General features: G+C 39.6%; 4 protein-coding genes and 1 long non-coding RNA gene across 9 annotated transcripts in view; 3 read left to right on the top strand and 2 right to left on the bottom strand.

The window, feature by feature from the left end:
* The first annotated feature begins 69 nt into the window (after positions 1-69).
* LOC131107552 (protein AMBP-like) lies at positions 70-1,912 on the top strand. Of its 2 annotated transcripts, none has more exons than XM_058057688.1 (5): positions 70-238; positions 293-435; positions 499-575; positions 640-759; positions 1,229-1,912. In XM_058057688.1, the coding sequence occupies exons 1-5, from the start codon at positions 125-127 to the stop codon at positions 1,348-1,350; spliced, it is 576 nt and encodes a 191-aa protein (XP_057913671.1). In that variant the 5' UTR covers positions 70-124; the 3' UTR covers positions 1,351-1,912. The 2 variants fall into 2 exon arrangements, with proteins under 2 accessions (XP_057913671.1, XP_057913672.1); XM_058057689.1 differs by lacking the exon at positions 1,229-1,912 and adding an exon at positions 963-1,128.
* A 141-nt stretch (positions 1,913-2,053) lies between these two features.
* On the top strand, positions 2,054-8,388 carry LOC131107550 (protein AMBP-like). 2 transcript variants are annotated; one of them, XM_058057687.1, is made up of 10 exons: positions 2,054-2,235; positions 3,886-4,028; positions 5,064-5,140; positions 5,199-5,315; positions 5,381-5,482; positions 6,427-6,482; positions 6,688-6,766; positions 7,766-7,933; positions 8,025-8,192; positions 8,273-8,388. In XM_058057687.1, exons 1-10 carry the CDS (start codon positions 2,116-2,118, stop codon positions 8,308-8,310), a joined length of 1,068 nt encoding a protein of 355 aa, XP_057913670.1. In that variant the 5' UTR covers positions 2,054-2,115; the 3' UTR covers positions 8,311-8,388. The 2 variants fall into 2 exon arrangements, with proteins under 2 accessions (XP_057913670.1, XP_057913669.1); XM_058057686.1 differs by having other exon boundaries at positions 2,055-2,235; positions 8,270-8,388.
* A 1,262-nt stretch (positions 8,389-9,650) lies between these two features.
* LOC131107356 (uncharacterized) lies at positions 9,651-15,924 on the top strand. Of its 2 annotated transcripts, none has more exons than XR_009120244.1 (3): positions 9,651-10,008; positions 12,148-12,260; positions 15,340-15,924. It is a non-coding gene; the product is annotated as an uncharacterized LOC131107356 (long non-coding RNA). The 2 variants fall into 2 exon arrangements; XR_009120245.1 differs by having other exon boundaries at positions 12,148-12,277.
* A 7,285-nt stretch (positions 15,925-23,209) lies between these two features.
* Positions 23,210-25,683, bottom strand: nrarpa (NOTCH regulated ankyrin repeat protein a). The gene has a single exon (XM_058056367.1). The coding sequence runs from the start codon at positions 25,670-25,672 to the stop codon at positions 25,334-25,336; it is 339 nt and encodes a 112-aa protein (XP_057912350.1). The 5' UTR covers positions 25,673-25,683; the 3' UTR covers positions 23,210-25,333.
* A 74-nt stretch (positions 25,684-25,757) lies between these two features.
* Positions 25,758-26,688, bottom strand: part of exd3 (exonuclease 3'-5' domain containing 3) — a 62,603-nt gene continuing 61,672 nt past the window's right edge. Inside the window, exons 21-22 of one of the 2 annotated variants that reach the window (XR_009120160.1) lie at positions 26,017-26,208; positions 25,758-25,903 (exon numbers count right to left, since the gene is read on the bottom strand). Coding sequence is in view for 1 of the 2 variants with exons in the window: in XM_058056363.1 (XP_057912346.1) it covers positions 25,888-25,903 (16 nt within the window). In the remaining variant the exon portion in view is untranslated. The remainder of the gene's footprint in view (positions 25,904-26,016; positions 26,209-26,688) is intronic. The other variant, XM_058056363.1, reaches the window with a different exon arrangement.

Genomic DNA, 26,688 nt, shown 5'->3' with positions numbered 1-26,688 from the left:
TGACAAGTCTGACAAGCTATGTATTGATCGGTAGCTACAAATGCTAACAACCTTTGCCCCCCACCCAGCCTCTATAGCGCAAACAAGTCATCTTTGCAGGCCGTGTGCGGTATTGAGTGCCAGGATGAAGACTATGCCTCCTACAGTTTGGATTTTGTCGTCTCTGCTTGTTTTTACGTGGCCGTGGATCCTGCATGGACTCGCTTTGCTGCCCCAGGAGAACTTTGATGTGGAGCAGGTGAGTTTTTGCTGTTTTTGCATGCATGCTTGATGATGACTGTGCTCTTTCCAGTTTGTGGGGAGGTGGTATGAGGTGGCCGTGGTCTCTGATTGTCCACATTACACCAGCAAGAAGAAGGCAAACCCGGGTGTTGTTGCTTTGGACTTGAAGCGATCGGATCATGTGAACCTCACAGTGACGTCCGCTACTTTCAGGTGAGACCATCATGCCAGCAGGTTAGCGTGCTACATGAGCTCATGTGATTGTTTTGCGTGTAGGAATGGTTCATGCCAGCAGACGTCCATGCAGTACGCTACCACAGAGACAGCAGGGAAGTTTCTCTACTATGTTGGAAGTAAGTCTCCTCCCTTTGAATTCACATCAAATTTGCTGACTTTTAACACACTGTGTCCTTAAAGGGCTCGGGGTGGACGTTGGCGCCTACGTGGTTCATACCGACTATGACGGGTACGCAATGATGGGTCTGCTGAGCACGGAGAGAACATCACAGAACAAAACCACCATCTTCAAACTTTATAGTGAGGCTTCATTCTCAAATGCAAAAAAAAAACATGATATACTGTATATTTCTTGACTTGAATTATGATGTGGAGTGCATGAGAAAGTGGAGAAGGAAAAGTAGCGTTCTGTCACCACATGGTTGTTTATGAAGAGTGTTTTACCCAACACAACAGCGACAGAACCCCCCCATCCATCCATCTTCTATGTTGCTTATCCTCAGTAGGGTCGAGGGGGGATTCTGGAGCCTATCCCAGCTGACTTCGGACGAGAGGCGGGGCACACCCTGGACTGGTCGCCAGCCAATCGCAGAACAGCAGAACCAATAGCATTTAGGAGCATACACCTAACAAAAACAATATATTTATGCAAGCACCAAAACAATTTCTACTGTTCAACAATGCTCTCCTAAATGTATTGTATAAAAATTGTATAAAAACAATTTCTATATTCAAAAGACTATTCTGACTATAAATTTACTTTCCGCAGCTCGATCTTTGGATGTGAGGCCTGCGGTGCTGAAAGACTTCAAGGTCCTGGTCCAAAAACATGGAATGAGAAACGACGACATCATCTTTAATGAAACCAGAACTTTTCATACGTGCATATGAAAATTCATGCATCCTTGTTGACATTTCTGAAATTATTATGAACTCTTGTTACGGTCTGTAGCTGCCGGAAAATAGATTGACGGATGACAAAGATTACACAAGCACATGACCGGATGTGCAGCGACGGCGCCCTCTATTGGTTATCGTGATTATACAAATGATTTATGGACAATGAACTTACCCAAATGGTCACATGACTGTATTTGTAATGGATGCCAGCCAGTGTGGCTGTGCAAGTGTACATTGGCAAACCTCACCCCCTCAGCTTTAAGAGCTGCGCTGAACGTTGGGTCGACAGTCCAAGCGGTCATCGCTCTCGTCTCCCATTTTGAAGGTCATGTGTTCAATCCCAGCGGCAGGGCTGGCTGAAACAGGCGGGTTCTATACAGTGTAGCCAGGTGTAATTTACTAGCATTAAAACAAGCAAAGGCTTATTGGGCGGGTGGATCCAGGTGTGTGTGTTCATGTTTGGATCCTAAAGTGGAACTAAGGGAACTAAGTGGAACATCAACGACGATGTACTTGAATGTAAAACAGCACACATTCATTCGCTACTCATTAATGATCATATATTGATTTGTTCATTTTGCCAAACTCCTGATGTCCACCATCGGCCATCAGAACTTTGCTCTTTAACGTGTTTGTTCTGTAACACGGGTCAATGCGCCCCCCTCCCCACCACCCCCGCTCCATGGTGCTTTTGCTGGGAATCCCAACATCATTCCTCACAGAGACAAGCACACCGCTGGCAGCCTGAAAGCAAGCATGCAGAAAGCTGTGGTTCTACTTCCTCTGCTAGTCCTGGTGGGGACCTGGACCACCCAGGCGCTCCCCATTGCCGTAGAACCTCTGTACCCCACCCAGGAGAACTTTGATCTAACCAGGGTGAGTGCCACCGTCTCATATGTCGCACACATTTCAAAGTTCAAGTGAAATTTTTCTAAACTCCATATGACACAAGAAAGTATAGCTTTATGCTAGTCCTGCTCAAACTTTACCAGGGTTACCAGAATCCTTTAGAAAGGTTAAATTGTCCCATAAGAGTGGTTTTAAACATGCACAAAGTACATTATCAAAGAAATAATGTGAAGCGTGATTACCAGGATGTGGTAAATGTGCCACATATTACCAGCATTACCAGGATCCTTTGGAAAGGTGCTATGGAAAGCATTTAATTGTTTGACAATTGTTTGATGTGTTTACTTGTTCAATCAGATCGTGTTTAAACATGTGCAAAACGATTAACGAAATGAGGAGGAACATGATTACCAGGATTACCAACATCCTTTAGAATGGTGCTAAAGAATGCATTTAATTGTTCAGTAAGATCAATTTTAAACATTCCTTTAATTAAAGGAGGAGGAACGTGATTACCAGGATCCTTTGTAATGGTGCTGAATAATGCATTTAATCATTTGATAAGATCAATTTTAAATGTGTGCAACAGTACATTGTTAAGGAAATGAGGTAACACATGATTACCAGGATGTGGTAAATGTAATAGACAAGCCAGACATCAGCTATATATTTGGATGGCATTTTTGATGAAGGTATTTCGAGTCTCGACCCATCCACCAGTTGAGAATCCCTGGTATACAGGAATGTTGTGTATGCCACAAATAACCAGGATTACCATGACCCCTTGGAAAGGTGCTAAAGATAACATTTGATTGTTTGCTAAAATCAGTTTTTAAAATGTGCCAAGGATGTTATTTAAAAATGACAAAAAACATGATTACCAGGATTACCAAGATTATTTCGAATGGTGCTAAAGAATGTTTAATTGTTCCATAAGATCGGGTTTAAACATGCACAAAGTACGTTATTAAAGAAATGATGTGAAACGTGATTACCAGGATTATTTAGAATGGTGCTAAAGAATGTTTAACTGGTCCATAAGATCGGGTTTAAACATGCACAAAGCATGTTAGTAAAAAAAATTATGTGAGACATGATTACCAGGATTACCAGGATCCTTAAAAATGGTGCTGAAGAATATGTTTATTTGTTCCATAAGATCGGGTTTAAACATGCACAAAGTATGTTAATAATGGAATGACGTGAAACATGATTACCAGGATCCTTTGTAATGGTGGGCGAGAATATGTTTAATTGTCCCATCAGGTTTAAACATAAGTTAATGTTACATAATAACATACATTATTAATGTACATTATTAAAGAAATGAGGTAGAGTCGGATTACCAGGATTACCAGAATCGTTTAACAATGGTGCTGACAATTGCACTTACTTTTTCCAACCAAATCAGGAAAATTTATTAAATTTGGAAAATTCCAGTAATGATTATTACTATTATTATTATTATTTTTATTTTATTTTTTTTTTACCACAATTTTTGCCATTTTGTCATTTTTATGTGTCATTTCAACAAAAACTTTCAACGTGTCTAGGGTATTGATTGTTTTCTACTAATTGTAAAGCACTTGACGCTGGTGATGATGATGATGATGCTATTGGCTATGATTCCTGCTTGTAAAATGTAACATGTGACATCACCCTATGTTTTCCTGACAGTTTTTGGGGACTTGGCACGATGTTGCCGAGGCGACCACGTGCCCCCACATTCAACACCACAGAAGCCAGTCGGCCATCGGCAAGCTGCTGCTGCAGAGAGGAACCAGCAACGATAAACTGGAAATGTTTCGAACTAAACTCAAGTAAGTTGTATGTATGTCACACACACACTTTTGCTTTTGTGCAGAAACAGAATGTTGTTATTGTTATACCACATAATGCCAACAGGGGGCAATGTTTGGCACAGGAGTGACCATAAACTAGAAGATGATAGACTGGAAACTGTCCATTTTATGTTTGATGGATGCCATTGTCATGTCAATGCAATAAAATAAGTAATGACCAGAAGTGAAAAAAAATTAAATTCTAAAAAAACATTTTTTTAATTTAAAAAAGTCCCCACATTCCGAAAACATGCATGGTGACTCCAAATTGTCCATAGGTGTGAATGGTTGTTTGTCTATATGTGCCCTGTGATTGGCTGGCAACAAGTTCAGGGTGTACCCCGCCTCTTGCCCTAAGACAGCTGGGATAGGCTCCAGCATACCCACGATCCTCATGACGACAAGAGATTGAATGAATGAAATAAACATTTACAAACATTTTTGAAAAAATGTAATGAAAAACACCTAGCGTGATAGCACTAAGTGTCTGCTTAAGTTCATATTCATAAAAATTGCAAAAAATGCTAGTATGATCATGTTGGCATGCTAACAATGCTAGTGAAAGTGTTGAGAAAGTGAAAGTGTTAGCACAACACCTGGCACAATAGAGTCTACCAATGAAAATGCATCAATACGCTAGTATGCCCATGTTAGCATGCCACCAATGTTATAATGCTAACACCATCACCATTATAGTGCTAAGTCTTCATATAAGTGTCTACTCATAAAACAGCTAACAACGCCACTACGCTAATCTTATCATGCGAGTCATGCTAGCATGCTAATGTTATCATGCTAACACCTAGCATAATAGCGGTAAGTGTTGTAATATGTGTCTACCCTTGAAAATAGCAAACAAAATGTTAGTGTGCTAACGTTAGCAGGCTAACACTTAGCATTCACACTTGCAGAAAATGGTCCTACCTCCCAATATTAAAGAAAGCTGTCCCGCATGTTGCTTTTGTACACAATTGACATGTTGTGCATGTGTGATTGTGATGACCGTGTGTGCAGACATGGAAGCTGTCAGGAGAGCAGTGGAGAATATCGCCTGACGGCAACACCAGGACGCTTCAACTATTATGTTGAGAGTACGTTTCTCTTTCTCAGTGTGGATGACTTTCCTTGACGTTTAACCTCCTCTTACAGAATGGGCCACAGACGTGGACGCCTACGTGGTACACACCAATTACGACGAGTACGCCATCATCATCTCGGTCAAGGAGAAGCCGCCAGGCCATAACGTCACCACAGTCAAGCTTTTCAGTGCGTATATGAAACGTATACACTTGGTCTGCTCCTTCTCAGCCTAACTGCTCCATCATCCTCAGGTAGAAGCATGGAGGTGAGGGACACGGTGATGGATGACTTCAAGACGCTGGTCAGAGAGCAGGGCATGACGGACGACACCATTGTCATTAAAAGCAACAAAGGTATTGTCGTCATACTTCATACTTCATAATTATGGATGATGATGGAGTCCATGGTACATGCTTCCTGTATCAAAACCTGTGACCACACTTTTACACCATTTTATTTTCATTTCAGTATTTCACTTAAACATTCATATTTCATATGGCTACAAAATGTAATAAAATGGTATTTTATTGTAAACAGTCATTTCATTTACACCGGAATTCAATTCAATTTGTTTTATTATTTAAGTTAAGCATTAATATTTCATATGTACCAGAATTTGATAAAATTGTATTTTATTTTGTTTTATACGAATCGAACATTAATATTTCATATGGCTCCAGAACTGAATACAATGTTAATTTATTGTTTTCATTTAAAATTAATATTGTATCTATTTTTATTTGATTTGATTCTAGTGTTGTTCTATTTTAACATTAATATTTCAATGACTCCAAAATTGTTATAATTAGAATCAAACATGAATATTCATATTTATAACTCTAGAATTCCATTCAATATTTTATTTTATTTTATTTCAGACAGTTCCATAATTTAAGCAAACGCAATTTTAGTATTTTTTTTTTAAATCAAACATTAGTATTTCAGATGTTCATTCATTTTTTACTGCTTATCCTCACAATGGGTGCTGGAGCCTATCCCAGCTGTCTTCGATGTGATTATTTTATTTTATTTTACTCATTACTTACTTTACTTATTATTTACTATTTTTATTATTTCACAAAGGTGTATGTCTGTAATATCATGAGTTTTCCTTTAAATCTGTACTTCTCCTGAGTACCACTAGGCGGAGCCCATGTGCCACCAGTGGTGCTCTTTGACAGTCAGTGCTTGTCCATTACATGGCGCAAGGGCAAAACATATCAATGATGCATGATTGATTTAAAACATATTTAAAAGCAGCTTCTGTGTTTCATGACTTGTTCCAATGTGGCCTCAGGTGACTGCATCCCTGGCGAGAAGGTGGCAGCGCCCACAGTTGAGCTTGAGCTTCAGGTACTTAGTGGCCATATTGTTATAAATAATATCGTAGTCAAATATGACCATGATAAGAAACTAGTGCTTCCCTGATCTTCTTATATAGTATAGTATGGTATGATATGGTATGGTATGGTATGGTATGGTATGGTATGGTATGGTATAGTATAGTATAGTATAGTATAGTATACATAAGTACACTGCATGTGTGTGTGAGTTACAGAGGGTGAAAAGGGACGTGGTGATGGCTCTTGCAGACATGGACGGTTCTGGTGACGACACGCTGAACTTCAACGACTCCGGTAGGAGATGTGGACAGGTTGTAGGAGACGTGGACAGTAGGACACTTGGACAGTAGGAGACATGGACAGGTCGTCGGAGACGTGGACAGGTCGTAGGAGACGTGGACAGGTCGTAGGAGACGGGGACAGGTTGTAGGAGACGTGGACAGTAGGAGACTTGGACAGTAGGAGACGTGGACAGGTCGTAGGAGACGTGGACAGGTCGTAGGAGACGGGGACAGGTGGTAAGAGACGTGGACAGGTCGTAGGAGACGTGGACAGTAGTAGACGTGGACAGGTCGTAGGAGACGTGGACATTAGTAGACATGGACAGGTTGTACGAGACGTGGACAGTAGGAGACGTGGACAGGTCATAGGAGATGTGGACAGTAGGAGATGTGAACAGGTCGTAGGAGACGTGGACAGGTCGTGGGAGACGTGGACAGGTTGGAAGAGACGTGGACAGTAGGAGACATGGACAGGTTATAGGAGACGTGGACAAGTTGTAGGAGACGTGGACAGTAGGAGACGTGGACAGGTCATAGGAGACGTGGACAGTAGGAGATGTGAACAGGTCATAGGAGACGGGGACAGGTCGTAGGAGACGTGCACAAGTCGTAGGAGACGTGGACAGTAGGAGACGTGGACAGGTTGTAGGAGACGTGGACAGGTTGTAGGAGACGAGGACAGTAGGAGACTTGGACAGTAGGAGACTTGGACAGTAGGAGACTTGGACAGTAGGAGACGTGGACAGGTCATAGGAGACGCGGACAGTAGGAGATGTGAACAGGTCATAGGAGACGTGGACAGGTCGTAGGAGTCGTGGACAGTAGGAGTCGTGGACAGTAGGAGACGTGGACAGTAGGAGACGTGGACAGTAGGAGACGTGGACAGTAGGAGACGTAGACAGGTTTTAGGAGACGTGGACAGGTTGTAGGAGACGTGCACATTAGGAGACATGGACATGTCCCAGCAACTGTCAGTGCTCATCTCATCTGGCTTCCTTCCCTGGCGGTGTAGCGACGTGCACTTTACCAGCGGAGACGGGGCCGTGCTTCGGGATGCACCAGCGTTTCTTCTACAACTCCTCCTCGCTGAGCTGCCAGCTCTTCAAGTACGGAGGATGCTTGGGCAATGGAAACAACTTCCAGACGGAGAAAGAGTGCCTGCAGAGATGCCGCATTGCAGGTCGGCACCGCTTGGCTTCTTTTTACACTTTCATGAGTATGACGAGTAAAGGTTCATTCTCACTGCATGACGTCACCCCCCCCGCCCCCAGCGGTGTGTCGGCTCCCCCTGGCGGCCGAGGCGTGCACGGGTCAGCCCCTCACCTGGTCCTTTGACTCCAACCTGGGAGTGTGCGTTCCCTACAAGGCCGGCTTCTGCCAGACCAACGGAAACAAGTTCTACAGCAAGTCCGAGTGCGATGAGTACTGTGGCGCCGAAGGTGGGAACCCGTCAAAGTCACCAAGTCAAAAATACATGAATACATCTAATATTCATTTTTCTTACCTTTTCTTGAAGAAGACGCTGCAAGCACCGCGTCCCCGACGGGAAGCACATGAGCTTCTCCTCCAGTCCGAATGTTGACTCAGAAGAGGGAAGATGTGGAAGAATATCTCCACAATAAATCACAACACACACAGGGAGTCCATTCATTGTCTCTTTTTCACCCGACTCACCTAAATATGCAGGGATAGAGCTTTTTTTTTTTACATTTATTTTCATATTTTTTAATGAGATTCATTTAAAAATTACTTTTTTGGTATTAAAAAAATAACACAATTAATCAAATATATACACTATAATATAATATTAACTATAATAACACACACACACAGTACAACAAAACAACAGAAACTACACCAGAAATGTATTTAATTCAAGAAAAAAAATACATAAAGCATTAACATTATCATATTTAAAAATAGTTTGAAATTCTAAAAACCTACTAATAGACGGATCCTACATATCAGTGGAACAATTTCATTTTTAAAATGAATTATTTTATAAAACATATCCATAAATATAATCAAATTACTAATAGTAAAAACACAAAACTTGCAGAGTTTTTGAAAAAAAAAAACACATAACAAATATATACACTATAATATAATATTAACTATAATAACACACACACACAGTACAACAAAACAACAAAAACTACACCAGAAATGTATTTAATTCAAGAAAAAAATACATAAAGCATTGACATTACCATATTTAAAAATAGTTTGAAATTCTAAAAGATTGTAACAAATTTTTAAATTGTAAAAAAAGTATATTTCCCCCAAAATATATAATTTTATAATGATAAAAATATATATATATGTTTACATCAAACTGATTTAAAAACCTACAAATAGACGGATCCTACACATAGATTGACAAGACATATCAGTGAAACAATTTCATTTTTAAAATGAATTATTTTATAAAACATATCCATAAATATAATCAAATTACTAATAGTAAAAACACAAAACTTGCAGATTTATAAGAGTTTTTGAAAAAAAAACACATAACACTCATTTCCAGTAATAAAATATAAGTGCCTTGTACACAAACGCAATCAAATCAAATTTTATTTGTTTTATTTATTATTTTATTAAATTTATAGTATCAAAAATATAGAAATATTATATTATATTAATTATAACATATTCCAGAATTTCTCAAAACAACCTTTTTTAACATTTATAAAAACCTTGATGGTAATGATTACATAAAGCAAATCCAGATGACTTATTAATGCAGTGACGCATTAATAATAATGACCAGCAGATGGCAGTAATGCACTGCTCTGGTGAAGATTCCCATGCTCTAAAAAAATAAAGACAAATATATTTTTATTGTCAGCTCTTTGACTTTGTGATATGAGCTTTGCAAGAATTGAAGTAAATGGACGTCCGTTTGCGATCGTTATATCCCGCAAAAAAACGCAACATTAAATGTTTGGCAAAACACGCAGCAAGTGCATTTATGGATGCACGTTTTGATTCAATCTCTCTTTCTCTGAAGGAGCCACGCTTCCTGCTCGTCGTTCCCAGAGTTACCGGCTTGTGTCGGGTAGAATGCTGGGAATATCCGGAGAGGAAGGGGAAGTGACATCACGGCGGTGACCTTCCGTGTAGCGGCCCCCGTATCACCTGGCGCTGCCCGCGACAGCAAACAAACACGCACACACGCACACACAATCTGTGGACGGCAGGAGAGAGAGTGACAGCTTATTGTGTGCAAGTTCCCACGCACTCTGACAGGAAGTGAGATCTTGGACAACTTTCCAGCACCTTCCACCTAAACACACACACACACACAACATCACTTAAGACAATAATTCTTAGTGTTGGCTCACTATTTGGCAAGGAAAAGCTGCTAATCAACAGTAATAACATTGGGTGAATCACAACAATGATAGCATGTATTGTTAGCCCTTTAGCAAATTCCTTCATATAACATTGTATGATGTAAGAACACTATACAACCTTATTGGTGCTTTCGGTACTTGGTTTGGTGGCTATCTTGTGCTAGCATGCTAACTCTTAGGATGTTAGCATTTTAGCTATTTTGCTCACAAAAAAACTCTGTTGCTATAAATGTAATGGTGTCCAAAGTGTGTTATAGGTTTGTAGCATTGTTAGCATATGCATTTTCTTGGGATTCTCTAAAAAATAGGTAGCTGTTTGGATTTTATGTAGCTTAGTACCGATCTTGTTAGATGCTAGCTTTAGCATTTTAGTATTTTGAATGGATGCAGATTGCTAGCATGCTATGTATGTATTTACATGGCATGACGTAAGAACACTCTAGAACTGTCTTGGACTTAGTGCTAGCTTACTATGTGCTTACTAAGCTTACTATGCTCATTGTTTGAATGTTAGCATTTGGATTTAGCAAATTGATTGTTTTATAGCCTACATAGTACCTATCTGGCTAGATACTAGCTTTAGCATTTTAGCATCTTTGAATGTCCCGTACTTGCTAGCTGTTAACATGCAAGTGATTAGCATTGTTAGCATTTGCAATTTGTCGGGATTCTCCCCAAATTTTGGGAGTTTTTTTTTTTGGGATACTAACTTGAGCATTTTAGCATCTTTGAATATCACACTGGGAGTTAGCACTTTAGCAACAGTCGCTCAAAGCTAAACATCCATGGTATCACGATGCATCCAAGCAGGTTGATAGCACACTAGCTCTTAGCACGCCAGCTGTGAGCATTGTTAGCATCCTAGCTTGTCGGCACCCCAGCAATATTCATTATATCACATTGCATGTACTTACATGGCATGATGTAAGAACTTTCTAGAACCGTCTTGGACTTAGTGCTAGCTTGCTATGTGCTAGCATGCTCACTGTTTGGATGTTAGCATTTTAAGTATAATGCACATCAAATTGCATGTATTTACAAAGTGTGATGGAAAAACACTATGAAATTGCCTTGGCGCGTCCCGTACTTGCTAGCTGTTAACATGCAAGTGATTAGCATTGTTAGCATTTGCAATTTGTTGGGATTCTCCCAAAATTTGGGGAGTTTTTATGGCCTACATAGTACCAATCTGGCTAGATACTAGCTTTAGCATTTTAGCATCTTTGAATATCACACTGGGAGTTAGCACTTTAGCAACAGTCGCTCAAAGCTAAACATCCATGGTATCACGATGCATCCAAGCAGGTTGATAGCACGCTAGCTCTTGGCAGGCCAGCTGTGAGCATTGTTAGCATCCTAGCGTGTCAGCACCCCAGCAATATTCATTATAACACATTGCATGTATTTACATGGCATGATTTAAGAACACTAAAGAACCGTCTTCCGTCAATTTGTTGGGATTCTCCCAAAATTTGGGGAGTTTTTATAGCCTACATAGTACCGATCTGGCTAGACACTAGCTTTAGCATTTTAGCATCTTTGAATATCACACTGGGAGTTAGCACTTTAGCAACAGTCGCTCAAAGCAAAAGAAGCGTCTTGGACTTAGTGCTAGCTTGTTTGGATGTTAGCATTTTAAGTATAATGCACATCAAATTGCATGTATTTACAAAGTGTGATGTAAAAACACTATGGAATTGCCTTGGCGCATCCCGTACTTGCTAGCTGTTAATATGCAAGCTATTAGCATTGTTAGCATTTGCAATTTGTTGGGATTCTCCCAAATTGTTGGGATTTTTTAGCTTTAGTATTTTAGCATCTTTGAATATCACACTGGGAGTTAGCACTTTAGCAGATTGATAGCATGCTAGCTCTTGGTACGCCAGCTATGAGCATTGTTAGCATCCTAGCTTGTGTAATGAATGCGATAATAAAAAAAGGCAGAGGTCTTTTAGCGTGTGAATTTATGTCCTGCAAGAAGAGGTTGAAAAAGCTGCGAGTGTTTTCAATTAGTCCTTCTTTTTTTTTTTACCAGGAGTTCCAGGCTGGTCTGTGCTGCGTCTGGAGGAGGATGAAGAGGAAGAGGATGGTGACAAAGAGCAGCGGCTAATGAATGAAGCTCCTTTCTTGTCTTTGTGTGCACGCCGTGTACGTATGCCGCTCACGTACGTACGCGCTGAGCTCGCCGTTTTGTTCACGTGCCTTTTGCAATGTTTACGTCACGTTCGGCTTCCACGTCGTAGCCCAAGAGATTTCGGGTAAATACGTTGCAAAGATGAGAAAAAAGGCTGTCATGCACACGCCAGGCCAGTAGGTGGCGATGTCACCTTCTCATCATAAAAGGCTTTCACAGCAACCAGGAAGTGAAGGAGGTTAGACAATAAAAATGGTAAATAGTTCTCGGAATTTAGTTAAAAACACTTTTTAATTAATGCGTCACAAAACAGTACTGCCAAAAAATGTCGGCAAAAGGTTGTCGTTTAGCTGGCACCGAAATGTTGTTGTCCTTTAAAAAAAACTTGGCTATTTTTTAATAGAACTTTATTTGAGGGGAATACACATACAAAAACAACACTTAACAAGTCTGTCCTTTGTTAGCGTTGATTTTCAGTAAAGAACGCTAAAAAACAATAAAAGGCTTTTCCTTCTTTTTTTTAACAAACAAGCTAAAAATGGTAAACGTCCTGTTTTTACGGCTCAGTTTTTATCGCTTCAAAAGAATACTGCGGGAAACAGAGTAAAACGACAAAAAACTACGAGAAAGTGCGTGAAAATTGTAACGTAGCACTCAGAAGACGGCTAAGCTAATGTTAGCATGCATGTTTATCCTTGTCATTACTACTAAAAACTACTAAAAGCTTTTCCAGCAAGTAGTGGAGGTACTGTAGTGGAGGAGGTGAAATAAGATCTCTCACCAAATGACCCTTCACCAAGTGACCTCAACTACCCCTCCACATACACACACACACACACACACACACACACAGGGGGTGTGTACGTCCACAAAGTGACACAAGCAGACACAATGGAGGTGGCGGCACATTCCATTCCCCAGGTGGCAGAAAGGACACAGTCAGATCAATGGCCGACCATCATTGACCCCTAACAAGCGTGAGGGAGTCGAACGCCTGGCCAGACTATTGTGGGGCACTTTGGTGTGTGTGTGTGTGTGTGTGTGTGCGTGTGTGTAGCTGGTTAACTGCTGGTTGCCAGAAGTAAAACAGGCTAAGAGGTGTTGGAAGCGTGTGTAGTATTGATTGACATTGCAGGCTATTGATCTGCTGGGCAGCATGAATAGATGGGCAGCCTAATCCTAAGGAGTCAGGAACTGGACCCCATCAACCAAAACCCTAAACCCTAAACCCTAAAGGCGTATCCACACGTCCAGTGATGGTTGCTCTAAGACTGCTAGGGAAGCTCAGCTTTTCCAATAGTGGGGTGGGGCCCCCACCATGGGGGTCACCGTGAACGGTTTGGCTTTCATGAAAAGCAGAGAGGATTTCAATATTAGCGCAGTCCTGCCAACATGTAGGAATTTGTTGTACTCAGCATGGCAGTCTGACTCTTCATTACGCTCGCATGCTTCACTACTCTCACTTGGCCTCATTTTCACTTTCACTTTCTTTCATCATATATGGCAATTTTACTTTCAATATATTATGACTTTATTCCTATAATATTATGACTTTAATCCTATAATATTATGACTTTATTCCGATAATATTATGACTTTATTCCTATAATATTATGACTTTATTCCTATATTATGTCTTTATTCCTATAATATTATGTCTTTATTCCTATATTATGTCTTTATTCCTATAATATTATGACTTTATTCCTATAATATTATGACTTTAATCCTATAATATTATGACTTTATTCCGATAATATTATGACTTTATTCCTATAATATTATGACTTTATTCCGATAATATTATGACTTTATTCCGATAATATTATGACTTTATTCCTATAATATTATGACTTTATTCCTATATTATGTCTTTATTCCTATAATATTATGTCTTTATTCCTATATTATGTCTTTATTCCTATAATATTATGACTTTATTCCTATAATATTATGACTTTAATCCTATAATATTATGACTTTATTCCGATAATATTATGACTTTATTCCTATAATATTATGACTTTATTCCTATATTATGTCTTTATTCCTATAATATTATGACTTTATTCCTATATTATGTCTTTATTCCTATAATATTATGTCTTTATTCCTATATTATGTCTTTATTCCTATAATATTATGACTTTATTCCTATAATATTATGACTTTAATCCTATAATATTATGACTTTATTCCTATAATATTATGACTTTATTCCTATAATATTATGACTTTAATCCTATAATATTATGACTTTATTCCGATAATATTATGACTTTATTCCTATAATATTATGACTTTATTCCTATATTATGTCTTTATTCCTATAATATTATGTCTTTATTCCTATATTATGTCTTTATTCCTATAATATTATGACTTTATTCCTATAATATTATGACTTTAATCCTATAATATTATGACTTTATTCCGATAATATTATGACTTTATTCCTATAATATTATGACTTTATTCCTATATTATGTCTTTATTCCTATAATATTATGTCTTTATTCCTATATTATGTCTTTATTCCTATAATATTATGACTTTATTCCTTTAATGTTATGACTTTATTCCTACAATATTAAGACTATATTCCTATAATACTGTGACTATATTCCTATAATATTATGACTTTATTCCTACAATATTAAGACTATATTCCTATAATACTGTGACTATATTCCTATAATATTATGACTTTATTCCAATAATAATATGACTTTATTCCTGTATAATTATGACTTTATTCCGATAATATTATGACTTTATTCCTATATTATGTCTTTATTCCTATAATAATATGACTCTATTCCTATAATGTTATGACTTTATTCCTATAATATTATGACTTTATTCCTATATTATGTCTTTATTCCTATAATAATATGACTCTATTCCTATAATATTATGACTTTATTCCTATAATATTATGACTTTATTCCTATATTATGTCTTTATTCTTATATAATTATGACTTTATTCCTCTAATATTATGACTTTATTCCTCTAATATTATGATTTTATTCCTCTAATATTATGATTTTATTCATCTACCTACCTGTCTACCCATCTACCTGTCTGCAGGTGTGCAGGATGCGCAGGAATGACGAGCAGAAAACAAAAGGCAGCAAGTAGCAAGAGGCATATGTGTGTATGGGTGGGGAGGGGTGGGGTGAATTGGGGGCTCGAAGTTCCATATGGGCGACCCCCCCCCCCCCCCCATCCTCCCTCCCCTGCCCAACAAACAGGCAGATGTCAAATGGGACATGGCTCCCCTGATGGGGCGCAGGGTCACACTGCACAGGCCTGAATAACACAAGAGGAGAGAAAGGGGATGCCTTCCTGCCAACACCCCCACTTATACCCCCCCCTTCTAAAATCTCACTAAAAGAGACGTACAAACATGCTAGCAGGATGACACAAAGCAACATGCCGACACACACACTGCCAACAACACACACACACACCAGGATGCAAGCTCATCCTCATGCACGTCAAAGCAAGGACACCATCCATGACACCAACACACAACATACAGACACACTACATGCTTTTTTCAGGAAAAATACATTATATTTCTCCCAAATTATTATATATATATTTTTAAGTTGTCTTTTTGGCATGATTTAAAGTAATAAAAAAATAATAATAAAGTAATAAAAATATAAAATATTTAAAGTAATAAAATGCTTTTACTTTAGCTTTGACCTTTTTTTCCATCAAAATATCCCTTTTCTCAAGAGTAAGATGCATTTTAGTGAACAAAATCAATATTTTTCCAAAAAAAACTTTAGATTATTTCGATAAAAGTTCAACAGCAAAGTACTTTGTCAGGAAAAAAACAGCATATTTATATTATAAAAGTGGAATAAATTTTATATTATAAAAATTGATAAAAATGGCAATTTTTTCAATGATTAGCAATAACAGTAAAAAACATCAAAGTTGCACTTTTTAAAAGTGGAACAATTTAATATAAAGAATATTACTATTAAGTATTAAAAAAATAAATAAATATTATATAATAAATAATATTAAAATAATAAATTATAATTAAATTATATAATAAATATAATAAATAATATTAAAATAATACAGAAGGATTCATATTGTACAAATTAAAAAATAATAGAAAAAATATATATTTTTTTATGTGATTTAGTAGGTTTTATATTTTTTATTTAAAAAACCTTTTTAAAGAAAACTCATACTAAAAAAAGAAAATTAAAGAAAATTAAATTTTAAGAAAAAAATTTACGGGTATATATTTACTCGTAAATACATTTTTTTACAAAAATTATTTTCTTTAATTTTCTTTTTTCTTTATTTTCTTAAAATAACATTTTAAGAAAATTTTTTTACAAGTATATATTTACTCGTAAATTTATTTCAAGAAAATTTTATTTTCTTTAATTTTCTTTTTTAGTATGAGTTTTTCTTTAAAAAGTTTTTTAAAATAAAAAATACAAAACCTACTAAATCACATAACAATGCAATTTTGTGCAGTTTTTTCTACTATTTTTTAATTTGTACAATATGAATTATTCTGTATTATTTTTAATTATTATATTGTTATATGATTCAATTATATTATTATATTATATTATTATTCTTTCAAGAAAATAATGATTTGCAAAAGGAATAGTAAAAAAAAAAAAAAAAGAAAGAAACAAATATTTGAGCCACATTTGTCAGCAAGATAAGTAGTTTGTTTGTCCATGCAAAGAAATGCAACTGCAGTCAAGGACAGGTGTGTGTGTGTTGTTGTGTAAGTGTGTGTGTGTGTGTGTGTGTGTGTAGGTGTGTGTAGGTATGGCGTCCCAAACAAAGCACAGCGAGAGCGAGAGAGAGAGAGAGAAGTAAGGTTACTTTCCACCCTGCACTTCCAGCTGCCTTTACCACTGGGGTATAAAATGGATTTGAATGACAAAGACTTGGGGTGGGGGGGTTGGGGGGGGGGGGGTTGGGGGGGGGGTCCCTTTGTGTAACAGGAGGTCTGCTGCTGCTCTGGCATGACTATGGAGATGGAAGAGCGGGGTCACTCTCCTGCACCCCCCCACCAGGACCCCTCCTTCCTCTATCCTTTTACTACAGGCTGGCTACTCTGCACCCCCCCCCCCCTTTTCCCTCACCCTCCCTCCAGCCAGGGCCTTCCTCCCTATTAGCATAGCAGCTGCCTGATGCAGGCTTGCAGGGTGGGGTCTGGCCAGGTTGCAGTGTGTGTGTGTGTGTGTGATGGGGGTGGGGGGGGGGGGGCGTGGTGGGGTCTGGGGGTCCAGTCAATGGCAGTCCGTCTGGCTGGTGAATAGCAGCTAAAGCGAGACAATGGAGCAGGCAGGGAGGGATGAGGATGGGGATGGGTGTAAAGGGGTTGGGGGGGTTACGGGGGAGGGGGCGCGGGTGTAAGAATGAGGCGCTGAATGGAGCGCCTTGTCACCAGCGCCGTGCAGGATCAAGTCCTCCAATGAAAGACCCGCGTAAAGGGCCAAGAGGGAAAGACCGTCCTGACCACCTGTCTCTCTCACTTCATCTCTTTTAATGGGGGGCAACGGGAAGGGGGGTGGGGGGGTAATGGGGGACAGACATGTTTTTGTTTGTGCAGAGAAAGTGCACCATCAGCAAGATCATAGTCATGCATCGTCCATGCTAGCTAGCTTTCCTGTCGCTACTTCCTCCAATTTGCATCATTTGTACGTCATTCATCAAACTCACCATCGCTACGACGCTCTCGGCATCATAAGTCACAGAAAAGTCATATTTAATAACGCCGCACACAAAATATGCTACATTTCCTTTTTTCTCCCATTGATAAAAAATAGACTATAAAATAGTTGAGGGGAAGTAGTATTTGTTAAAGCAAAGCATCACATTCTGTGATTAAAAGTAGCATTTTTTTTGTATAAAAAATATTTTTTCATGGGAGGAAAATTGTATTATTTTTATTCTTATTAGTAGTTTTTCTTACTAAAAGTTGCATTAAAATTTTTTGGGGGAAAAAAATCATGAGAATATAGGAATATTCCCCCGATAAAAGTTGCATTTTTGTTTTTAAAATATACATTTTTTCATATTTTTACAAGTATATTCACTTGATAAAAAGTTAAATTTTTTGTCAAATTTTTTGAATGTTTTTTAAGTTTTTATTCAGTTATAAATGTTTTATTTTTTCTATAAAAGTTTTCATATTTTTGCAAGTATATTCCATTGATAAAAGTTGCACTATTATAGTATTTTTTCAGGAGGAAAAACACATTTTCAAGTGTATATTCCGCTGATAAAAGTTGCATTTTTATATTTAAGCAAAATTTTATTTAAAAAAATAAAAAATGTATTTTCAAAAAAAGTAGTTTGTGTGTTGCAATCTTTTTTCATGAAAATTGTTTTTTTTTTTAAGAAAAAGATGTGGGTGAGGTCACATTATTTTTAAAAAATGTAATATTCCATCAAAGAAAATACAATTTTCCTCTAGAAAAATATATATTGTCTCCCAAAATACTATTGTTGAGTCACCTTTTCCAAGAAAACCTAAAAAAACAAAATAAAAGTTTTTTATTTTAATTTTTTAATGTTTTTTTTTAATATTTTACATTTATGCAAGAAATTTTTTAAAGGTTTTCAAGTCATATATATATCATATATATATATATATCCATTTCCCCCAACACAGAAGGTAGTGTTTGTTTCAGAAAAAAATGTTATTTATTTTTTTTATTTGATTTCAAACTAGTAATGTATAATTTTTTATTTAGAAGGTCGTAAACATGTTTTCATTGCTTACTTTTTCTTATGTTGTCTCCTAAATTGGGTAATAAGCGCATAAAGGTGACTCTAGGGGTGTTATTTCATGTCTGAAGGGCTCTAATAATGCTAAAAACTATTATTATTATTAAACTATTATTAAAAGGTCGTAAACAGGTTATTTTTGCCCAATGGTATTATTTTCATTTATTATGTCTACATCATTAGATAATATGAGAGTAAAGGTGACTATAGGGGTGTTAATTCATGTCTGAAGGGCTCTAATCATGTTAAAAACTGTAATTAGAAAGTCAAAAACATGTTTTCTTTGCCTAATTGTCTTATTTCCTCTTATGTTCTCTCCTAAATTGGGCACATAAAGGTGACTCTAGGGTTGTTACGTCATGTCTGAAAGGCTCTAATAATGTTAATGTATGTAAAATGTATTTAGAAAGTTGTATTTTTGCCCAGTTGTTTTATTTTGGCTTATTATATTTACTGTATTACATAATAGGAGAGTAAAGGTGGCTGTAGGAAGCCTACTTGGTGGAAGTTGGGTCACCACGGTCGGGTCTGGAGCCGATTGCCATAAATGAGGAGTTTCATTCATTGAAATGAGCGTAATTACCGCAGTCCAAGCTAGCTACGGCAACAGTGGATTGGCTACACCGTTAGCAGGAAGTGGCGCGCAGCACGCAGGAAGGACGCCATGGAAGCGGAAGGGTTCAAGTCGAAGTTGAACAGGTGCCGTTCCTTCATTTGCATGTGACACTTATCATGTCAGCACGCTTATGAATATTTAATGAGGGGGGCGCGGTGAGGATGAGTTTGCAGCTGCCCTTCCTCGCTGATATTGAACTTATGAGACAATACAAAAAAAGCACGGAGCTCGTACGCCGCCGCGCCTGCCGCTTTTACCTTCATCGCTCCCAGCATGCTTTGCGGCACCTGTCTGGCTCATGCAGGAGGCACATGAAGAAGCTATCAGGCGGCGAGCAGCAGCCATGGGAGGCCGGCCAAGTGGCTGTGTGTGAACAATGGGAGCCCCGTCCTACAAAAACATCCTGCAAGTGAAACAGAGAGCGAGGGAGAGAGAGAGACGACATGTCAAAACACACAGCAAGCTTTCCTGCATTTGTACCTGCAGAGTAATGACCCACAAACGCATCGCAGGGTCATCTGCGGGTCAAGATGCTTTCGAAATAACCCGGGATGTGACGCACCATCCCTTCCATACGTCAATAAAACAAAAAAAAATTTTGCTCCACAGTCTCCTAGTAAATAATTCTCCTCCATTGTTGTTCTTTTTATCATTGATGTGTTCAGTGTAGCTTGGTTTTTGCAGTTCCCTGTTGTCATCATCTCTTATGATTGATGCGTTCAACACAGTGTGTTTTTTATAGTTTTCTGCAGTACTATTTGAAGTTAAAGCTGGTACTGTGAAGCGGCAAAGTTCCACTCTTTTACTGTCAGTGGCCCTCATTCTCCTCTTGAATAATTCTCCTTGTCCCTTGCCAATCACGCCTTCGATGCAGCGTGGTTTTTAGAGTTCCCTGTGGTACTATGTCGAACTGATCCAATACTGTGCAATGGAAATGTTCCACAGTCTCCACTCTCCTGCTTGTGGCCCCCAGTCTCCTCTTGAGGAACTCGTTTCCATCGTTGTCGTATCTCCTTATAATCGATACATTCAGTGTTGCATGTATTTGTTTTGCAGTTTCCTGTGGTACCATTTCACTGCTTGGGCAATTAATGTGTAGCAGAAAAGTGCCACAATCTCCACTTTGCTGCCAGTGGGCCCTCAGTCTCATCTTGACTAATCCTCTATTGTTGTCTCCTACAAAGGATGGGTCAAGTGCAGCGTGTTTTTTGCCGTTTCCTGTGGTACCATTTCAAAGCTTGAGCTTTGCTGCCCAAGGCCCTCAGTCTCTTCTTGACTAATCCGCCATTGCTGTTGTTGTCTCCTACAATGATAGGTTCAGTGCAGTGTGTTTTTTGCTGTTTCCTGTGGTACTATTTAGAAGTATCAGCTGGTCATGTGCAGTGGGAAAGCTCCACAGTCTCCATGATGCTCAAAGGAGCCCACAGTCTCCTCTTGAGTAATCCTTCATTGTTGTTGTTGATGCCACCCGTGATACTATTTTACTATAGTAAAAGTAGTACCACTATATTATTGTGGTACTATTTTGAACTCCACAGTCTCCACTTTGCTGACAGCAGCCCTCAATCTCCATTGTGGTAGTATGTTATGTCCTTATGATTGAGGTATTGAAGATGCATGTTTATTTTTGCAGTTTCCAGTGGTACCATTTCAAAGCTTGAGCCGGTACTGTGTAGGCAGGAAAGCTCCACAATCTCCACTTTACTGCCAGTGGGCCCTCAGTATTCTCTTGGCTAAGCCTCCATTGGTATGAGCCAGTAATGTGTAATGGGTAAGCTCCACAGTCTCCAGTCTGCTGCTTGTGGCCCTCAGTCTCCTCTTGAATAACTCTCTTCCATTATTGTTGTACGTAAGCATATTCTTCCAATTGATGCATTCAGTGATGGTTGGTTTTCTGGCTGTTTCCTGCGGTACCATTTCTAAAGCTCAAGCCAGTACTGCCAGTGGCCCTCAGTCTCCTCTTAACTAATCCTCTATTGCAGTTGTTGTCTCCTACAATGCTGATGCTACCAGTGCAGCGTGCTTTTCACAGTTCCCTGGGATACTATTTAGAAGTATGAGCTGATAACGTGTAACGGGAAAGCACCAAAATCTCCATGTTGCTCCTCGTGGCCCTCAGTCTCCTCTTGCATAACTCTCTTCCATTGTTGTTGTATGTAAGCATCTTCTTCCAATTGATGCATTCAGTGATAGTTGGTTTTCTGGCAGTTACCATTTCTACAGCTCAATCCAGTACTGCCAGTTGCCCTCAGTCTCCTCTTAACTAATCCTCTATTGCTGTTGTTGTCTCCTACAATGCTGATGCTACCAGTGCAGCATGCTTTTCACAGTTCCCTTGGATACTATTTAGAAGTATGAGCTGATAACGTGTAATGGGAAACCAAAATCTCCACGTTGCTCCTCGTGGCCCTCAGTCTCCTCTTGAATAACTCTCTTCCATTGTTGTTGCTGTCTCTTATGGATGCAGCAATTTTTTTTGCAGATTCCCATGGTACTCTCATTAAGAATTGGACCCGGTACTGTGTATAAGAAAAGCACCGCAGTCTCCGCTTTGCTGCCAGTGGCCCTCAAGTCTCCTCTTGGATAATACTCTTGCATTGTCGTTGTTTGTTAGCGAGTCTGGTTGCAAATGATGCATTCAGGGATGTGTGGTATTGTCGGTGGTACTGTGTAGTGGTAGTGGTACTGGTGGCCCTCAGTCTCCTTTAGAATAAATGAAGAGAATGAAATAGAGGATAATCCTGCTGTGTGTGTGTTAGTTTGAGGGCTAATTCTGATAGAGAACAACATACAGTACATAGCGGGCCGTTCCATTGTGACCCTTATGGGGGTGGATGCTCCAATTGGTGCCATGATAGGATCCGCACCTGGAAAATATTCACTCATTCATTTTCTACCGCTTTTTCCTCACCAGGGTCGCGGGGGTGCTGGAGCCTATCCCAGCTGTCTTCGGGCGAGAGGCGGGGTACACCCTGGACTGGTGGCCAGCCAATCACAGGGCACATATAGACAAACAACCATTCACACTCACATTCATACCTATGGACAATTTGGAGTGGCCAATTAACCTAGCATGTTTTTGGAATGTGGGAGGAAACCGGAGTACCCGGAGAAAACCCACGCATGCACGGGGAGAACATGCAAACTCCACACAGAGATGGCCGAGGGTGGCAATTGAACCCTGGTCTTTCTAGCTGTGAGGTCTGCGTGCTAACCACTCGACCGCCATGCCACGAAAAATATTAATGTATACAATAAATATAATCATCATCATTCCATTAGTGACGGAAAGGCTTGCTGACACACATTAAAAAAATAAATAAGTGTGTAACATAAAACCAGCTCTCCCCAACACACACACACACACACACAGAAGGGAGGGGAGGCCTTATTTAAAGTGAACCTACCCACAATGCATCAGGCTCTTTTATCCCGGCAGTGAAAGGATGAGGCCAGATGAATGACAAAAGCGAGAGAATGGGAATCTGGGTTGGGTTTGGAAGACGAGGAGAAAGGAGGGTGTGTGTGTGTGTGTGGGGGGGGGGGGGGGGTCACTAACTTTACTATATGGGAAATTCAGACACCGGCACTGAAAGTTTGGAGTTTAATGATTTCTTTACTGGCTTGTACACAAACGTACAAAAATAATACAGCACTCATCTCCGCATGACATCATCACGTCATCATCACAGTGTTACAAACATCCGAAAAACCCAACACAAAGAAAAAAAAAAGGAAAAAAGAAACACATCAGCCGTTTCCTTTTGCTTGAAATGAAGCAAAACAATTGGAAACAAAAAAAAAAACAAGTCTTTTTCTTCACACATGAACACCAATCAGGCGGCCGGCTGGTGACGTCATAAATGTTATGACCCTGCGAAGCCAAACAACCACACAAGCGTGCAATTTCTTGTTTTTAATATCACCTTACAATGATCTTACCATCAAATGTATTATTCCTCCTTTTTTTAAAAAAAAAAACAGGAAGACAGCACTTCAGAAAAGAAAGTGCCCCAAGTTTTATCACCATCAGACATATACATTACAGATATAAACACTACTGGTCAAACGTTTGGAGACACTCTCCCATTGGATTGCATGAGAAAGCGTCTCAAAACTTTTGACCGGTGTGTATATATACATATATATATTTATATATATGTATACAAATAACACACACAGCTTTGCAGGGGTAGAAAAACATTTCCCCTCCCCCACAAAGTCACACACACATTTACCACCCGGAGCGTGTATTTATTCATACAATAGTATTTTTTTTTTTGCTGTGTTTGATTTTTTTTTCTATCCAGAAAAAAAGTTATTTTTAAATGTTGACACATTTAAAAAAAAGCCCAAAATAACAGTCATCAGTGCAATATTTCAACTAATAATAATAATAATAATAATAAAACATCAAGTTTAAGACAAAGCGATGCATATTTCATGTGTTGCCTGATGCCAATCCAAATCGCTTCCAAAGTGTTTTTTTTTTAAAGAACACAAAATCCAAGCAGCATTGATACAAATGTTAGGGCGCCGTGACTTTTTCCTCTAAATGCAGCAGGATTCTTCCCTGCTGTAGCCAGGTATGTATTTCTTTCTTTGTATTCTTTTTAAAGTCAGTAGTATTATAGTAACTTGGCCCCTGCAGTTACCACTTATGAACACTAGAGGCGCTCAAGGCTACGTTTATTTGTGCAATTCAAAAACTCCCTGCATTTAGAAGCTAGATTTTTTTTTGTAGTTGTTGTTGTCTTTCGGCAAGAATAGGAATGAGAAGAAGATTCCAAAAGGCACACGGATGCTTAGCTTGTCTGAACTGGTTTGGTTGTAGTGTGTGGAATAAAACTGTCCCAGCTGAGGATGCAGGGGAAGGGGGGGTCTGGAGGGGGTAGGAATGCATCTTTGTGAGTAAAAAAACAAAAGAAAACATACTGGCATAAAAGCACAACATGAGAATACTTAAACGTCGAGGTAGCTGGAAAAAGGCAACCGATCCTGATGGGAGGGGTGGTGGTGGTGTTGGTGGTGGTGGCGAGGGCACAAACAAGAGGGGACACCCCCACATGGGACAGTGAAGCAGCTTGAAACACCATCTTCTTTTCTTTAAAATGTACCTTCATAAATACAACAAACGGGGGCGGGTGGAGGTGGGTGGTTGGGGGGGTCAGTTTGGGGAGCAGCCTGCTTTCACAGTGAGGGTGTTAACGGAATACTGAAATGTTTACAAAGTCAATTCTTTTGTTTTTGTCGGTGGTCACGCTAAGGCTTGGATGTGGCAAGTTTAGCATCTTTCGAACAGCAACAGAAATAAAGCTATGGTGTGCGCGTGCGTGTGTGTACATATGTGTGTATATGTAGAGTACTTCACCATCACATGAAGTATTTTGTGTTCCCTTTCAAATATTCCAGCATCAAGTGCCCTGTTTCACTTTAAATATAAGTTACTTAAATAACTTTGACGTGAGTAATGGTGGATGATTGGGGGCTATGGAGGGGGGCGGCTGTGTCAGACATTCAAGAGGAAAGCTTTTAGTACCAAAAAAAAACCTAAAAGTGTGTTTTATTTCAAGGTTTGGTTCCCCCAATTGTTGTTGTGTTTTGGCACAAATGAGATCAAAGGTCATGATTTTTGTTGCTTTTTTTTTTTTTTTTTACCTGACAGCAGGGAGCCCACCATCACCGCCCCCCAGAGGAGTACTTGGCCTTGGTGATGAGGTACAGCACAATGTCCTGGTGGCCCCCGAAGGCGGCGATGTGCAAGGCGCTCCAGCCCTCCCGGTTGGCGAGCCGGATGTCGGCGCCGAACTTGACCAGCAGCTTGACGAGCTCCAGGTTGCCGTCGATGACGGACTGGTGCAGCGCCGTCTGCCCTTCCGGTCCGAAGGAGTTGACGTTGAACTCGCAGTTCGTCATGTTCTGCAGCAGCGAGTGCAGCTCCTTGGTGTTGCCCTTCTTCACCGCCTCCTGGAACACCCTCTGCGGGGCCGAGCATGTGGACACGTCCGCCTGGCTCATGGCTGCAGGGAGGACGAGGAGTGGCGGAGGCGGAGGGGGGGCGGCGGTAATCCTGCCTGGGAAGCCCTCGGAGCGCTCCACGCTTCTTTGTATATCCCCAAAAAAGGAGTGAAAACACGGATCCAAACTCCAAACCCCCTGCGCACCTGGATGTTGGGGATGGAGACACCTCCCCGGCTTGCTGATCCGGCCTAATTCCTAAATGCGGACTATAATCATGTGGCGTCTCCTCTGTTGGGGGGGACACACACAAAAACTCCATTGGGAACAACATTCCACCACATGAGCACACACTTTTACGCACCTTTACGCGCACTCTTTAAAAGTGTTTTTTTGGGACTTACCTGTGTCAGACGGACGGGTCCGGGTTGCAAAACGGAAACATGAAAAGTATAAAAAAAAAAAATCAAAATGTTAGAAATCCACCACGGTGTGCTCCCCGGTTTGCGTCCTCCTCTCCGTGCGCTCTGAGCTGCTTGGCTGGTGGCTGCGCTCGCGGGGAATATTTGACGCGTCCTTTATTTGCATGACAATACCTTCCCAAAAAAAGAGAAAGAAATGTGGAGGAATGGGCGGAAACCCGGCGAGGTTATAGGCTGCTGCCGCCGCGTCTGAAAGGAGGGGAGGAGGGACGGATGGAAGAGAGGAGGGGCCAGGGCCTCTGATGGGGCGTGGTCTGCTAAAGTGAGGTTGGGGGCGGGGGGAACCAAAATAATAGTTAAAGAGCATATATATTAGATATATTTATTATATTGGTGTAAAACTGCCTTGCATTTCTATATTTATGTAATATAATACAATATTGAATAATATTGTATTAATAATATTTGTATAATATATAATAATAATTTTGTAAAATGCCTAAAACCCACTATTTTTTTCTTAGAATTCAATTTTTGTCATAAATAGCCTCATTTTTTTCAACATTTCAGCTTCCTTTCTATACATTTATTTGGCTTTTATTTTATTTGTACAATGGGACCACAAGCGGCGGTCACAAATGGGCCCTGGGGCCG

The sequence above is a fragment of the Doryrhamphus excisus genome, chromosome 19 (assembly GCF_030265055.1).
Source record: "Doryrhamphus excisus isolate RoL2022-K1 chromosome 19, RoL_Dexc_1.0, whole genome shotgun sequence".
NCBI classification, from domain to species: Eukaryota; Metazoa; Chordata; class Actinopteri; order Syngnathiformes; family Syngnathidae; genus Doryrhamphus; species Doryrhamphus excisus.
The sequence above is the reverse complement of the archived record's forward strand: the minus strand, read 5'-3'. Positions and strand labels throughout refer to the sequence as shown.

Excerpts from the sequence above, each read along its gene's own strand:
- LOC131107550 (XM_058057686.1), top strand. The coding sequence starts at position 2,116 with ATGCAGAAAGCTGTGGTTCTACTTCCTCTGCTAGTCCTGGTGGGGACC. Across the intron at positions 5,141-5,198 it reads CTTCAACTATTATGTTGAGA|AATGGGCCACAGACGTGGAC; the intron begins GTACGTTTCTCT and ends CTCCTCTTACAG. Across the intron at positions 7,934-8,024 it reads GCAGAGATGCCGCATTGCAG|CGGTGTGTCGGCTCCCCCTG; the intron begins GTCGGCACCGCT and ends CCCCGCCCCCAG.
- LOC131107552 (XM_058057688.1), top strand. The coding sequence starts at position 125 with ATGAAGACTATGCCTCCTACAGTTTGGATTTTGTCGTCTCTGCTTGTT. Across the intron at positions 436-498 it reads GTGACGTCCGCTACTTTCAG|GAATGGTTCATGCCAGCAGA; the intron begins GTGAGACCATCA and ends TTTTGCGTGTAG. Across the intron at positions 760-1,228 it reads CACCATCTTCAAACTTTATA|CTCGATCTTTGGATGTGAGG; the intron begins GTGAGGCTTCAT and ends TACTTTCCGCAG.
- nrarpa (XM_058056367.1), bottom strand. The coding sequence starts at position 25,672 with ATGAGCCAGGCGGACGTGTCCACATGCTCGGCCCCGCAGAGGGTGTTC.